Source organism: Leuciscus leuciscus, assembly GCF_965113295.1.
Source record: "Leuciscus leuciscus genome assembly, chromosome: 12".
In the NCBI taxonomy this organism is placed as follows: Eukaryota; Metazoa; Chordata; class Actinopteri; order Cypriniformes; family Leuciscidae; genus Leuciscus; species Leuciscus leuciscus.
In genome coordinates, this window is record NC_138736.1 from 9,817,703 (window position 1) to 9,833,936 (window position 16,234).

At 37.4% G+C, this 16,234-nt stretch overlaps 1 protein-coding gene across 1 annotated transcript; it reads right to left on the minus strand.

The window, feature by feature from the left end:
• Positions 1–252: 252 nt before the first annotated feature.
• Positions 253–16,139, minus strand: pex1 (peroxisomal biogenesis factor 1). The gene is made up of 24 exons (XM_082187034.1): positions 15,677–16,139; positions 13,439–13,573; positions 12,825–12,908; positions 12,295–12,409; positions 11,522–12,201; positions 10,250–10,369; positions 10,041–10,164; positions 9,863–9,963; positions 9,694–9,785; positions 8,805–8,937; positions 7,791–7,887; positions 7,515–7,685; positions 7,270–7,424; positions 6,233–6,419; positions 5,996–6,156; positions 4,784–4,918; positions 4,638–4,702; positions 4,414–4,556; positions 3,208–3,311; positions 2,949–3,125; positions 2,157–2,387; positions 1,839–2,033; positions 787–917; positions 253–690 (listed from the first exon to the last, which is right to left on the minus strand). Exons 1-24 carry the CDS (start codon positions 15,782–15,784, stop codon positions 606–608), a joined length of 3,729 nt encoding a protein of 1,242 aa, XP_082043160.1. The 5' UTR covers positions 15,785–16,139; the 3' UTR covers positions 253–605.
• Between the last annotated feature and the right edge of the window lie 95 nt (positions 16,140–16,234).

The following is a 16,234-nucleotide window of genomic DNA, read 5'->3' on the forward strand; positions in this document are numbered from 1 at the left end:
GAAAAGTATCTATGCAGGACTTTTTTAACACACCAATTGGCTTTTGGATAGTAGGAATATACTGCCACCAACTGGTTATGGTAAGTATCCCATGATATTGATGCTAGAGAAACAGCAACAACATTGTCACATAAAAACACTAACTAGCATTCAAATGAATTATTTATCTTTTTTCGATATACACCATTTTCAGTTATACTGAGGCATGTGCAATGTATCTGAGGCCCTGAAGAAATTAAACAGCCATCTTAATTCCAAGAAGAATTGTCATTTATTAAAAAGTTCATTAATTACATATTTAATATATACACACATTTGTTTTCTTTACATTATATTGCCTACAGCAGCTAAGCAAATTTAGCAAGCACATTACTTGATAAACTTCAAAATTAATTTTTAAATTATTTGTTCAGTTCTACTGAAATCAAGTCACGTTTTTGATACATCCCTCTAATTAACATTAAAACATTGAAAGTATGAAAGCATTTGCTCTTGAGGAGAAAAGTAGAAAAGCCCAGAATGTGTGATACAAACCGAGTCGATCGTATCACACAAAAATTCACCTTCTAATGCCCTGAGCTGTATTAATTTATGCGAGGCTCTCATTAAGCCAAGGTCACCCGCTGACCTGCTTTTAATGAAGCAGTTCTCTGAGACTTGCCTTCCTTGGATGCTCCGAAAGACTCATATCTGCATAACGGAAGGAGAAAACCAACACAAATAAGTGATTCAGCAATACAGTGGTGTGAATTGTGTAATTGAAATGTGTACAAACAGTGCACTCACAGTTCAGTGTATCTCCTCCAGTCTTCTCTGCTGACAGATGCTCTAGTGTTAGCCAAAGCGGTGGTCAGGTGAGTTTGGCATATGAGAGAGCCAGGCTTACTGGGGCCAGTCTGCACCAGAGAGGATTCATCCTATGAACACAAAAGAGCAGCAGATCTCATCTACTGAGCAGCTACACACTCTAACACACCCTTCTGTCTGGATGGATGGATGGGAAAACTATATAGAAAGAATAATGGATGGACAGGAAATCTATATAGGTAGAATCATAAATGGAAAGATGGATGGATGAGAAAACTTTATAGATAGAATCATAAATGGACAGATGGATGATGGATGGGAAAACTATATAGATAGAATCATAAATGGATGGATATATGGATGGACGGGAAAACTATATAGGATGGATGGATGGAAAACTAGAGGGATATAGCAATGGATAGGAAAATAGATGGATGGATGGGAAAACTATAGATAGAATCATGGATGGATGGATGGGAAAACTATAGATAGAATCATAAATGGATGGATGGATGGGAAAACTATAGATAGAATCATAAATGGACAAATGGATGATGGATGGGAAAACTATATAGATAGAATCATAAATGGATGGATATATGGATGGACGGGAAAACTATATAGGATGGATGGATGGATGGATGGAAAACTAGAGGGATATAGCAATGGATAGGAAAATAGATGGATGGATAGAATGATGGATGGGAAAACTATAGATAGAATCATGGATGGATGGATGGGAAAACTACATAGAATCATAAATGGATGGATGGATGCATGGGAAAACTATATAGATACAATCATAAATGGATGGATGGATGGGAAAACTAGAGGGATATAGCAATGGATGGGATCATGGAAAAACTCACTGAATGGATGGATTGATGGGAAAGTAGGGGAAAATTAGATGGATGGAGGAATGAATGGGAAAACTAGATAGAATGATGAATGGATAAATGGATGATGTTTTTGTTTTTATACCCATCCATCCATCATCCATAGATGGATGATGTATGAGGAAGGCAACTGACCGTGTTTTTGCGGTAACTGTTCTTAACGGTGCTGACTTCTGCTCGGAGGCGTTCCGACTGCTCATGGGTCAGTTCCTGAAAGCCCTCTTGCAGACAGGACATAAAAAAGGGGGCATGACAGGAGCTTGGATCCCTCATTGATGCCCCTGTCAGGTCGGGGGCAGTCGAATTGGCTCCAGACAGGTTCTGAGAATTCTGGGAGCAGAACAGAATGTGAGAGTCTCATAAGAAGCTCACAAGTATTAAATTATCATAGTAGTTGGAATGACATATAATCAATTATTTTGAAATATAACATTTGTAAATTTAGAGTCTCACCAATTCAGATAGAGACTGGTTATCCAGTTCAGACTCAAAGGAGCTGCCAAAGTAAAGGCGCCAGATGTTGTGACGTGGGTCCTCAGGTGGGAGTTCACTGGGGTCCAGCAGAACCATAGAGTGCTCCAGCCCTGCGTCCCCCTCTCCAGCTGAGTCATCTGACCCGCTGCTATGGTTCAGGAAGATCAGGGACGAGAGGCTGACATCACTGTCTGACCCTGAGCCCAGATCCTATAAAACAGCAGAGAGTCTGATTCACACACAAGCTGTAAATGTAGCACTGATGTACTGACTACTTTTGATATCATTTCTAAATCCAGTGTAGTTGCAGACTGACATGTCGACAAGGTCAATTATTGAACATTTTGAAATGATCAGCGTTGATCACTTGGACAATTGTATATTGTATTTATATAAATATTTTGAGTGAATTTTGTGTACATGTTAATTTCAACACAAATGAGCATGTCTTGATTGTATATGACACAACTCATATGTATTTCAACTATCACAGAAATAAATTACATTTTAAAATATATTAGAAACAGTTATTTTAACTGTAATTTGTACGAATATTTCGCAATATTACAGTTTTTACTGTATTTTTGATCAAATAAATGTAGACTTGGTAAGCAAGAGTCTTCAAAAACATCAAAGAAAATATTGAACATTAGTGTATATGTTGATCATTGGCCACTGGTCTTTAGATATAAACCCATGTAGGTCAACCACTGATCATGTGGTTAGAGTGATATATGTATGGGTCAATGTTTGAGTTTGTGTGTAACACACATGCAGAAGGTTGGGCCCCAGGCTGCTATGGATGGCCTCTAGCTGAGCGTTATAGAGCAGGGCCTTCAGGTCGGCTCCAGTGAACAGCTCTGTTGCCACAGCAATCTGCTCCAAGTCCACATCTGCAGCCAGCGGCACAGAATGAGTCAAAGCCCTCAGGATCTCCAGCCGTGCCTCCTGAAGGACAGATATGTATCAGTGAATTAATAGAGAAGATCTTTTAGGTGTGAAACCGATGTGTGCCAGACAACATGCTGACCCGATCAGGAGGAGGGCAATAGAGAGACTTGTCCAGTCGCCCAGGTCTCAAGAGAGCAGGATCAATCAGGTCAGGACGACTGGTGGCAGCCAACACATACACCCCTGGAAATAAAAAAACTCAAGTCACATAATTGGCTTTGCTCTACAGTCTCAGTCTTGGTGTTTTTGTGGCAAAACAAATTGTTTTTTAAATTTAGAATTAGATGGTAGCAAGATATCTTATCTAAGTTACTGATTTTGATGATGTTGCTACAGTATAAGCAATAACCACAGCAGAATTAAAGCATGAAACAAACTTCGCACAAGTGTCCTTGAATGAACACTACATGCTAACATGAGGCACTTGGGTAGTTGACATACAATTTCAAGCAGTTTCAACAGTGTAATGATGGTGTGCTACTGTATACAATAATTTTTTCCCAGTTGTAATATAATTATACAGTTTTTATTAGAATACCTTTTATGTTTTTAAAAATTAATTTGTCACACTACAGGACTACTGAGCAAAAGACTGATTTAAAATGTTGAAAAATTCGGTGACTTTACCATTACATACACTACCATTCAAAAGTTAGGGGTCAGTATGAGAAAAAAAGAAATGAATAATTTTATTCAGCAAGGATGCATTAAATTGATCAAGTGACAGTAAAGACATTTATAATGTTACATAAGATTTCTATTTCAAATAAATACTTTTGCACTTTCTATTCATCAAAGAGTCCTGAAAAAAATATTAAGCAGCACTTTTTTCAACTTTGAGAAAATTAGAAATGATTCATGAGTACCAAAATCAGCTTATTAGAATGATTTCTGAAGGATCATGTGACACTGAAGACTGGAGTAATGATGCTGAAAATTCAGCTCTGACATCAGATGAATGAATTACATTTTAACCTATATTAAAATAAATAAATAAATATTTTAAATTGTCAAATATTTTACAATATGACTGTTGTTACTGTTATTTTTGACTAAATAAATGCAGCCTTAATGCAAGAGAATTCTTTCAAAAAGATAATCTTACCAACCCCAGACTTTTGAACGGTAGTGTATATATAAACCTTAACCTAAAATCTGCTTTAAAAAAAAAAAAAAAAGCCATGGACATTTTATTTGTCAACTAACTGGGACCATGAAGCTGGTCAAAACGGAACAACCTCAGGTTGAACCCAGGTAAAAGTGTGAGCATTTGATCTTGATGTACCTGTCAGTCCTTCCACTCCATCCAGCTGAGTAAGTAGCTGATTAACCACACGGTCAGTGACCCCTGTGTTGTCATGGCCTCTTCGAGGGGCCAGAGAGTCAAACTCGTCAAAGAACAGTATGCACGGCTTAGCTTGTTGAGCCCTGCAGCAACACAGGCACACATTTGGTGATGACTTCAGTAAACTGCTACTATATTTCATATAGAAGAGCATTCAGACAGACCTCTGAAACACATCTCTAACAGCCTGCTCACTGGCACCAATATACTTGCTGAGGAGTTCGGGACCCTGGAGAAACACATAGGACATCGCAATACATCAGGACATTCAAATTTGATGTCAATACACATACTGTACACTTTCCCTTACCTTGATGCTGATGAAGTTCATGCCGCTCTCTTTGGCCACAGCTCCAGCTAGTAAAGTCTTGCCTGTACCAGGAGCGCCAAAGAGCAGCACACCAGAGCACTGACGCATGGGAAGACTGGAGAAGAGCAGCGGGTACTGGACACAACATGATTTAAACTATTATACTTGGTGTCTCGAATAACATTGAAAATATGACCTGAGCAGTGTTATTTTAGTATTGATGATATACTGTTTCAGTTTTTGTTCATTTTAGATTTTAGATTTAAATTTTCTGTTTTAACTTTAATTTTTGGGTAACACTTTATTTTACAGTGTCATTGTTACATAATGTTACATGTAGTTACTATAGGAATGACTATAAATTATGCATAATTACATGAAACTAACCCTAAAACCAAATCAAACCCTAATCCTAACCCTTTAGTAAGTACATGTAGTTACTTAATATTACTCATTCCTTATCAAATGTATAATTACAGTGTAACAACTGCACCTTAAAATAAAGTGTAACCAATTTTTGTCTATATAGTTTTTATTAATTTTAATTTACTAGTTTTACGTTTATTAAGATTGTTATTTTAGTGTTTGAAGTAAAACTAAATGAAAAAGAGAAACGTTTCCTTGGCATCTAGTTATTTAAAAACATTTTTTATTTCAGTTAGCGTTTATTTCGTTTTTATGGCTTTAGTATAAGTTAATGATAATGACACTGATTTGAGAACAGATAGACCAGTATTATCATCCTGACTTGTTAGGAACACAAGCACTCACAAAAAAATACTTTTACAGCAGAGCAAAACTCAAAATATTTTGATTCAAATCAATTCCATGAAAAAAATGTTAAAGTCAGTTCAGTTAGACACTTTTTAACACACTCTTTAACACAGATTTGTAAGCAGTCTAGTTGATTCACCAAATAGTCTTGCACATGAACTGGATTTTTTTATTTAGAAAAGCTGGTCTTACTGAAATGTCCACACACTGAAATTGAACCCCCAAAATGTATTTATAAACAGCGCAACGTTTCGACCAGTCAGGTCTTCATGAGGCACAAGCTACAATTTGAGCTGTAATTTCAGTGTTATTTTTATTTATTTATTGTTATCTTTTTGAACTGCACCTGAGCCAGATTTGGGTTTTAGATGTGCCCATCTTTTTTGTATTTTGATTCTTACACTGAAATGGACATTTTGTGCACAACAGCTACCATACCTTAGCTGGCAGCAGTATGATGTCCATCAGGAGCTGACGTGCCTGATGAAGTCCCCCAATGCGCTCCATGCCGGCCCCGGTGGGAGCCTGCAGCTGAGCCCCCCAGAGGGAGGGTGGGGTGAAGCCCTGAAGGGCCTGTCTGAAGTCCTTATAGCTCAAATCTGTACAACCAGAAAACTTAGATTTCAGAAAAACAGCTGAATCACAGAAATATATGAAATTAGATTTAGCACTGGCCTTCAGAGTTGCCATTGTTTCTGCTGTGTAGAGTGTTGGCATGGATGGCCCTCTCGAGCAGCAGGTTCAGGTCTCGTGGCATGAAGCCCTCGGTTTCTTTGGCAACACTGTCCAGGTCAAGAGTAGTTTGACAGTCCAGGAAGTTCTTTTTGACTGTCAAAGACCTCAGAATCTCAACCCTTTGAGCCTACAAAGAGAAAACATCCTTTTACAGTCATTTTCTTTTCTTTAAAAAAAAACACATGCAGGGATAAAACTAAAATAAAACTGAAATTCAACTAAAGATATACTTAAGTATATTTGATTGTGCTAAAGTGGAACTATTGCAAGTATACTTCGGGTACAAATATCTTGCATTTAAAGACTGATATTATATCATACTATCCTTACTAATAGTGATATTAAAACACATTTTAGGCTTAATATTTTTTAAAAAGTGCATTGTGCAATGAAGAAGTACCCCAAATAAAGTTTAATTATAATGTTTATATCATTAAATCTCAAGCGATATGTCAGTAAATATGTTAATGGTTTGTAGTATACTTTTTTTTCACTACGGTAGTCTTGAGTAGTCAGACTTTTTACTATAGGTATAAAGACTCGTCCACACTGTAGCTTGTTCTGGCAGGGATTCAATAACAGGAACATCACAAACTTTAGCAAATTCAGTGACTTTCTCATCTAAAAATGCCACCTTTGAAGTCCAAATGTTTTTGTTATATTGCGGTAGGACTGCATGATTAATCTAAATAAAACTGAAATCGTGATATGGCTAAGTATAAAAATTAAGAAATTAAGACAGTCATAAATATAAGTATTATAATTTTAAAAAGTTTCAAATTATTGTTATTATCATTATTATTGTGGTTGCTGAATATAATTATCATATATATAATTACTATAGTCATGTTGATATATAATCACAAAATTTTGGGCCAAGTTGTGCAGCCCTGGCACAGTAACAATCACAATTGCAATTTTTCCTTAGATTTTTTACCCAAATCATGTAGTCCTAGACTGCATTTTCATGAACCCACCTGATCTGGTGTTTGGATCTTGCAGAAGCTTTGGAAGAAGTGTGAACCCTGCACCGCAGTCAGAGTCTGATGAAGGGAATGTTCACTCTGTGCTGTGACCATCAGAGCTATGAGACTGGAGCGCACCACCATCTCATCCACCAAATCCCTCAGACCTGAGGAGAACACGCAAAGTAAAGACATCCATCAGATGATTCCTCACAGAGATTCATGTAGTGCCAGGCACGTCCGTTATGATGTCTTACTCTGTGCAATGTGCTGCCGCAGTACGGCCTCTGGCCCATGCTCGTGCTCAGGTGAGGTCGCAGCACCAGTCACGTGATCCAAGTCATCCAGCAGGATCACTGAAGGTTGTCTCCAAACTGCCTGCTCGAAAACCTCTTCCAACCTCTGTCTGATATTGTCTGCTCTCTTACCTAACAAATTCATTCATAATATTGAGAAATATGATTGATAAAAGACAAAAATGTAATTAAGTTGGAATCCACATCAAAACAGGTCAGCCTAATATTCTTGCCTACCTTTTAGTGTTTTGCAGTCCACAACTTGAATGTGGACGTCCAGCTCTTCACTGGCCTTTCGACACAGCGCTCTAGATAGAGAAGATTTTCCACTGCCCTGTGGAGAAAAGCAAGACATTTATCACATACATCCTCTTTTATTTTTTACCATACAAGTCAACACATATCCTTGATTGTTATCTGGATTTCCAAACAAAGTCACAAAATTTGACATCTTTTACATCTACATCTTTTAATGTAGAATTTCAAACTTTCTACTTAGAACGCCACCTGAAGTCAGACTAACAACATGCAGAGATGTTTAACCCTGAATTCTGATGCAAATGTACACTACCATTCAAAAGTTTGAAGTCAGTATTTTTTTTTTAAGACATTAATGCTTTTATTCAGTAAGGATGCATTAAATTGTAAATACAAATGACAGTAAATACAGTACATTTATGTATGTTACAAAAGATTTCTATTTGAAATAAATGCTGTTCTTTTAAAATATTCATCAAAGAATCCAATTTTTTTTTAATAATAATCATCACATTTCCACAAAAATATTAAATAGCAACTGTTTTCAATGTTGATAATAATCAGAAATGTTATTAGAGCAGCAAATCAGCATATTAGAATGATTTCTGAAGGATCATGTGACACTTGAGTAAGACTGGAGTAATGATGCTGAAAATTCAGCTTTGCCCTCATAGGAATAAATAACATTTTAAAATATATTAACATAGAAAACAGTTATTTTAAATTGCAATAGTATTTCACAACATTACTGTTTTTACTGTATTTTAGATCAAATAAATGCAGCCTTGTTGAGCAAAGACACTTATTTTAAAAACATAAAAAAAACATTACAGACCGCAAACTTTTGAACAGTAGGAAACCTGACCGGTATGATCTAAATTAATATTCTCGGTTGATAATCGCATACCTGCAAAAATAATTACTTGCATAATATTAAGTACAAATATCCCACATTGTACTTTGAAAGGGCCATAGCATAAGCGTGAAGGTTACCTTTGCACCTGTGATGAGCAGAGCTCCACTCCTCAGTCCACATCCTGTGGAGACCAGCTCACGTGACAGAGAACCTCCCATTAGAGCATGAGAGATGTGCTCGAAAGCAGACCTGCTGATGTCCTCTACCCCACTGAGAAAACAGATTCAACAGTCACATACAACAAAGACTCAACAGAAAGTAAATTCTGTTTGCTATGGATAATAAAAAATACATTGATATTAGAGCTGAACGATTCTGGGTAAATTGAGAATCACAATTTAAATTTTTATTTTTAAATAGAGATTGCGATTCTCCCACGATTCTGAACAGACAACTAAACAAAATAACATGTCATTTACTAGAGGTTCTGACAAAATCTAAATTGCTGCAGTCAATTTAAAAACGTTGAATTAATTAGTCTGAATTGAATGAATGATTCAATGACTCACTCATAAACACTTCACTTGTTCCATGACTGGTTGAATCAGCGTTTTTGAATGAATCTCTTTTAGCGAATGATTCAATGACAAATACATTTTTTTAACATTAACTCTTGCGATGTAATTGATCAGTGTTTTGCTCTATTTTGTCTACCATAGACATCAGTGTTTATATCCGAACTATAAACTTTAATCCCATCACTTCTGCAATAATTTGTAACACAGAAATATGATACTGTGTGGTTGAAAAGACTATTTGTGAAGCTGCTTCATACCTATGCCTTCTCTGGGTCAGTGGCGACGGCAATGCAGATCTGAATATTCTGGTGTGATGTTGTCAAAGGTTTAATAGACATTGTTGTGATTTAGAAATCAGATCACATGGGTGTTTGAATCGAGATCTTTTAGCGAAGAATCGTGCAGCTCTAATTGATATTTCCTCGTTTTAAAAAGAATACGAGCATACCCAAGAGAGCTGAGGGAGGGAAAGCCAAGATACAGATCTTCCTTATCATCATCAGCACCACTGTGGTCAGAATATTGTGGCTCTCTGACAATCTAAACAGAGATTGAGCTGGTTTGTTGAGCATGCATGAGAAGGAAAATTAATTTCCAAAAACGATATGTCTTTATACCTGCACGTCTGTTTTCTTTAGTAAACTGGATGATAGAAAGAACATCTCATTATTTTGCTGTTGCTCTGGTTTTAGCACAGTCAAGACAAACTCTTCTTTTCCTGAGAAGAGAAAAACACAGAATAGTCTGTAATAATTGTAAAATGATACTGTACATTTTTATGGTTCTTCCTCACACCTTCAGCACAGGGTAAGAGAATGACATTAGTGCGTCCGGTCAGACAGGTCAAAGGTTGATGGCTCTGAGCATGCAGCCAGTTGAGGAATGCAGACTGAATATCTTCTTCTTTTTCACTTTCTGCCTGCAGACAAAAAAGGGAATAACTTTACAATACAATATTTTCATTAATTGACAACATAAAGCACTAGTCTGAAAGAAAATATTACCAACGGTAGTAATGGTCGAACCATGACTGCTTCTGCTACTCTTGGCAATGATTTTAAAGGCTGAATCCTCACCGCCGAGTGAGGTTCAATCTTCAAATGCCTTTGCAGCACTTTTGGGATCTACAACAACAACAAATATTTAACACGATTTTTACTAGGGATGCACAATATATCTGTACTATATCGGTTATTAGCTTATATTAGTTTTTTTTCATGTGTTTGTATTGGTTGGATACAATATAACGAATATTTCTATTAGAGATGCACCGATTACAATTTTCTGGGCCGATTACGATTTACGATTTTTCATTAAGTTTGACCTGCCGATACCGATTTTAGCCGATTCCGATTTCATTTTTTCTAACCACTTTACAGCACACACAAATATTTATTTTATATCTTTTCTGTAATAGAACATTTTACAATTTGCATAGTACATATTTTTTTGAACAGATAAACGCTATAAAATAGAACTATATAAATTACTCCAGGTGTGGGTAATTCACACACATCTAAAGTGCAGTGTTATGGAAGAACCATTTCCTTTTCAATATCCAATAATTTTTTTATACATGTATTTAGCAAACTAAACGTCTGTATGAAAACAGGGAATGGCGATAAAATAATATATAAATAAAAAATTAAATAAATATAGCCTTGCAGTATAAAGATATTTCTCAAAGCACACACACACAGGCCTATTGCAATCACTTGTACAAACTGAATAATAAAACAAGTTTAAATGGGTACATTTTCTATAAATATTAGTCTTCGTTTTCTTTTCTGACATTGCCTACTCCAGTTCTTGTTAAAACACGCACATTCTGTGCATTTTGGGCACTTTTTGTGAAGCCCTATTTAGGCTATTTTGTCCATCAAAAGTGTGCTTTCCATTTAAAACACGCGCTTCACTGCTCGCGACGCTCCTGCTTGACGCTCACGCGCTGCTCCTGCTCCCGTTGTGAATGCACTCATTGAATAACATGCACGGCGAAAAAAAATATGCGCTTGCGGTCTGAACGGACGTAATTCACGAGGTTTCCTACATGTGTGTTCCGTGTGCACGTGTGATGCTGATGTTGCGCAATGTTAATCATGCGGCGCCCGAGTGCATTTTACCGGCATAACATCGGTATTTGTCAGACTGACCGGCCGGACGCTGGTCACGGCCGATCACGTGAAAATCGGCCAATTCCGATCACCAGCCGATCAATCGGTGCATCTCTAATTTCTATGAAACTTTATAACTGAACTGAAACTGTAATAACTTACCCAAACCTTCCCAGAGTAAATTTCTTCACATTTATGGAATTTCTGGTCTTCCTGCAGCCTTTTCATATTGTGACAAAGCATCCTGACCACAACGGCGTTCTCCTTACATTCCTCTGCGTCGTTCCCTTTGTGAGGTCCATCTCTGATTTTCTTCTTCTCCATGGCCTGCTTGATTTTCTCCCTGAGTTCTTTAGGAGAAAGGATCTTTGAAAGTCTACCGTATGTTAAGGCAGACTGCCCTGGATTCCAGTTCTCTTGTTCTTGCAGGTTCCATGGCAGTATATGGACATCTCCATGACATGAGCCTAAATGGCTGACAGAGCTAGGAGGAGTTCCACATGTTCTGAGGATACAGTCATTCAGGATGGTGGGAATTGTGGGAACTGTGAGATTCTCCTTTGCAGTCTCAAATCCTCTTGTAAACAAGTATCTAAACAAGCTTTTCAGATCAGCTATACCTCCCCAATGGCCTTCATTCTGACTCTCCAGATGATCACTGAGGGGTTGGACGATTGAGCTGGAGGAAGACGTGACATCAACATTCTGGTGTTGTAGATGCTGACTTGGCTCTACTGATGGAGTTTGGTGGAGTTTTTCATTTCCTGAATGTAGTTTTGGAGAGACAACGAGCTCAGTGAACTGCTCCAGTCGGCCATAAGGAACAGATGGAGATAGGGATGCTAAAAAAATATAAGAATCATTAGTGTACAAGAATCATTTCATACCCAATGACAACTTCGATATGACAGATGTTTAAAATAGGGCAGACTGACCTATCCTGATATAGATGACAGTGTGCTGGTCCACCCATACAGGGAACACACCGTCACTGAAGACCACTCGGATCTGATCCAGGAGTCGCTGTTCCAGAACAATGCTGTGCAGCTCCTGGAACAAAGTTTAATCAAATTTTCGACTGAAAAGGCATTCACAACCCATTTTACTTGATCTAATGTATTTGTATAAAGTAAAAAAAAGGTGTTCAATGAAAATACATTTTATTGACTGGGTCATGAAATGTGAGTGTTTCATACCAAAATTGAGCCAGATGCGAATGTTTGCAGTGGATTGTGAATGACCAACTTTGTTGTTCTTTTAGAATGATAAACACTGATGAATCGTGCACATTAAGACCAGTAATGTGTATCATGAAAGAAAATTGCATCCATTTAGATTTCAAGTGGGCTTTGAAAGATGTGTCATTTCGATTTATATGCATTATAATGGGCATATACCACTATATATCAACTAAACATCTCCTTGGGACTGAAGACAGAGATAAATGATACCACTGTGGCCTCACCAGGATCTCCCAGTCATCTGGAGACAGAGGCTCTACGAACACCTGCTGCACTGACTGCACCTGATGACATGGCCGCAGATACCCCTAAAACACATCACAACCATGTTACATGTATCTATATCAGTGCTTCTCAACCGTTTTGACTCCAAGGCCCCTTATTGTCCACAGCAATATTCAAAGGCCTCATGACTTTTATAGTTGTTCATGATTTAATTGATAAGGATTAAGGATAAGCAGCATTTATAATAATATTTTTACTCAAAATGTATACCTGTTAAAATATTTTAGAGCTTGGCATAACTAGAAAAATGTATATTCACAAAATGCATAAAAAATGCCAATGGAGTTAATTAATATGACTTTTCCCAGTCTGGAAATAACACTTTTAAAATGAGGCATATATCTAGGTTTTTTCCATACAAAACTGAAATAAAATATGAAATATCTTCAATTTTAGTTATTTTATTTTAATTCTTGTTTTGTCTTATTTTAAATCCTTTTGAGGCCCACTTGTATGCCCCGGTCCCTTGGTTGAGAACAACTTATCTACTACAGCCATGCTCCATCAGATCACTTCACAGTCATGCAACAACACATCTTAACCAGTGGCAAACCTGTTCTCCCTCCTTAAGCCCAAGTTTCTCTCCCAGCTGTCTGCTGATCTCAACTCTGTCCTCTGGACCTGAAGACCTGATCCAGCTGAGGAACACGGGTGCAGAAACACCCCATGACAGCTCCAGGATCTGGTTCTGACATCACATTGGAATGGAATGGAAATTGTTTTATTTGAAACAGGGACAATGCACAAATAAACATTAAACTTGTTAAACAAGAGAATATGTCTTGGGCCAGGTTATAGCAACAATTGCTAATTTCCACCTGTAGTCCCTGGGCAGGTATATGACAAAAAAAAAAAAAAAAAGATTTTAAAATAGAAATTTCACAGGATTATGGATTATGTGCATTGTAATTACAAACAAACAGGTTTGCAAAAAAACAGAAACAGGGAGGCCATCAGCCCATTTACTCTCTGTCTCCTCCCTCCCCAGCAAACACACTTAAACAGTTCAGTAGCATCTTAGGCACATTAAAGTACAATCCAACTCTAGACACTCATTCACACACATGCACACACACACGCGCACACACACACACACACACACACACACACACACACACACACACACACGCACACACACGCACGCACACGCACACGCACACGCACACAGATACATTATCTCAAAGATGTGTACAAACTTGCTTACTTAGCAACCAACTCTTTGTTAGGCATGAGAAAGTGTGAGAATCTGTACATAAGATATGTTCCGTGGGAAGGGTATTCCACTGCCTCATGGCCACACATGAGAAGGAGGAACTCCCAAATTGAGTTTTACGTTGTGGGAAGCTACACTCACAGTGACACTTCTAGTTGTTCGCACTGTATTTTCGGAGCAGAGTGTTACAAACTTTTTCAGAGGAGGAGCAGTAGCACTATATATGATTTTATGTAGCAAAGACACATTTGAGTGTTTTATTAGATTATCAAGACTAAATATATCATATTTGACGAGTATTTGACAGTGATGATAATGACGTGTTTTTTTGTCATGGATCTTGAGACAGTTTTTATACAAAGATTCTAAAGGTTTTATGACTGTTTTACATGCCTGAGACCAGGATGTAATGCAGTGCAAAAGGTGGGGGATGATCATTGCATTTAAATAACTACTGGATGCTTCAGTGGTGAGAGAGTTTCTTATGTATCTAAAATGTACTAAATTAAATTTCAATTTGTTGCACAATTTTTTAACATGACCTTTAAAGCTAAGTGTCGAATCTAGAGTTACCCCCAAAATATTTAAATGTATCTACATGTTTTATATATTGGCCATTTACTAAAATTTCCGGATAAGTTTTAAGTATAGACCAGTTTGTAAAGAACATAGTTACAGTTTTTTCAACATTTAATGTGAGGCATGAGTCATGTAACCAGTCACTGACCTTGCTCATGACACTTGATCATTTTTTGGCTATGTCTGTTGCACTTCTCCCATGGGTATATTATAATACTGGTCATCAGCATACATACCAATATTTATGCCCTTGCAGACCGAACGCAGGTCATTAATATATAAGCAAAAAAGCAGTGGCCCTAGAATTGACCCCTGTGGTACTCCCACAGTAGAGACCAGAGACGTAGACAATGTGCCATTTATTTGCACACATTGTTTTCGATTTATCAAGTAGGATTTTATCCAATTTTGGACATTTGTGGAGATGTCGTATTTGGCGGGTTTGTGTATCAGTACCTCATGGCTAACTGTATCAAAGGCTTTGCGTAAATCTAAGAAGACTGCTCCCACCACTCCTCCTTGATCTAAGCTAGTTTTAATCTCCTCAAGGAAGTAGCAGCATGCAGTTTCAGTGGAATGTTTTTTTCCTGAAACCAAATTGCATAGGATGGAAAAAGGACTTAGAGTCCAGAATGTGCTAGTTGTTCTGCCACAACCTTTTCGATAACCTTTGATGCAGCTGGGAGAATACTGATGGGTCGTAGTTAGAGACCACTTGAGTATCCCCAGATTTATGCACAGGGGTGACAATGGCAGGCTTAAGTACACTAGGAAAGATGTTTTCGTTAAAAGACTTGTTTATAATCATCACTAGAGATATCATAATATATGTCTTGTGTTGTTTGAGAAAAGCTGCATCACAACCATATCATTAATGATCATTAATGATACATGACTCCCAAAACATTCAGAACTTTACATATGATGGAAGGTAAACATACAGTACAGTGGCGGACTATAGCATGTATATTATTATAAAGCAACTAGCTAGACACGAACCTCATGAAGACAGAGATGAGTGGCGAAGTTTGATGACAGGTGAAGAAAGCAGTTCTTGGAGTTATTGAAGACCAGAGTGACAGGTTGAATCCCTTGGCTTCCCAACATTGCCTGCAAAGCTGCAGAAACCTCGCTCCTACTACAAAATTATACCTTATTGAAGTTAATCTGTGGTATTAAAGTCAGCATGCTAGAACTGTCAACATGAATTGCATGTCAGACATTAAAAGCCCACGGAGTGTGTCGATCAGTCGTGAAAGCGTCGTTTGAACGAACAGTTTCGATTAGCTGCGTCTGGCAGTATTGCCAGATTTCACTGGAAAACTAGCGATTTACCCCATCAAAAATGATTCTGAAAATAATCCCCCAAAAAACGTAACCCACGACTATCTATTTTTCTAAGTGACTTTATTAATAAAGAAGCGGCAACACTCTTGCAACTGGACATTGATTTCAAAATAATTGCATTTACTCAGAAATTTCGATGAATAAATAATTAGGATCAAAATAAAACACTGTTTTTAAGGTACTTTGTAAACTACTGGTTTAAGTTAGTGT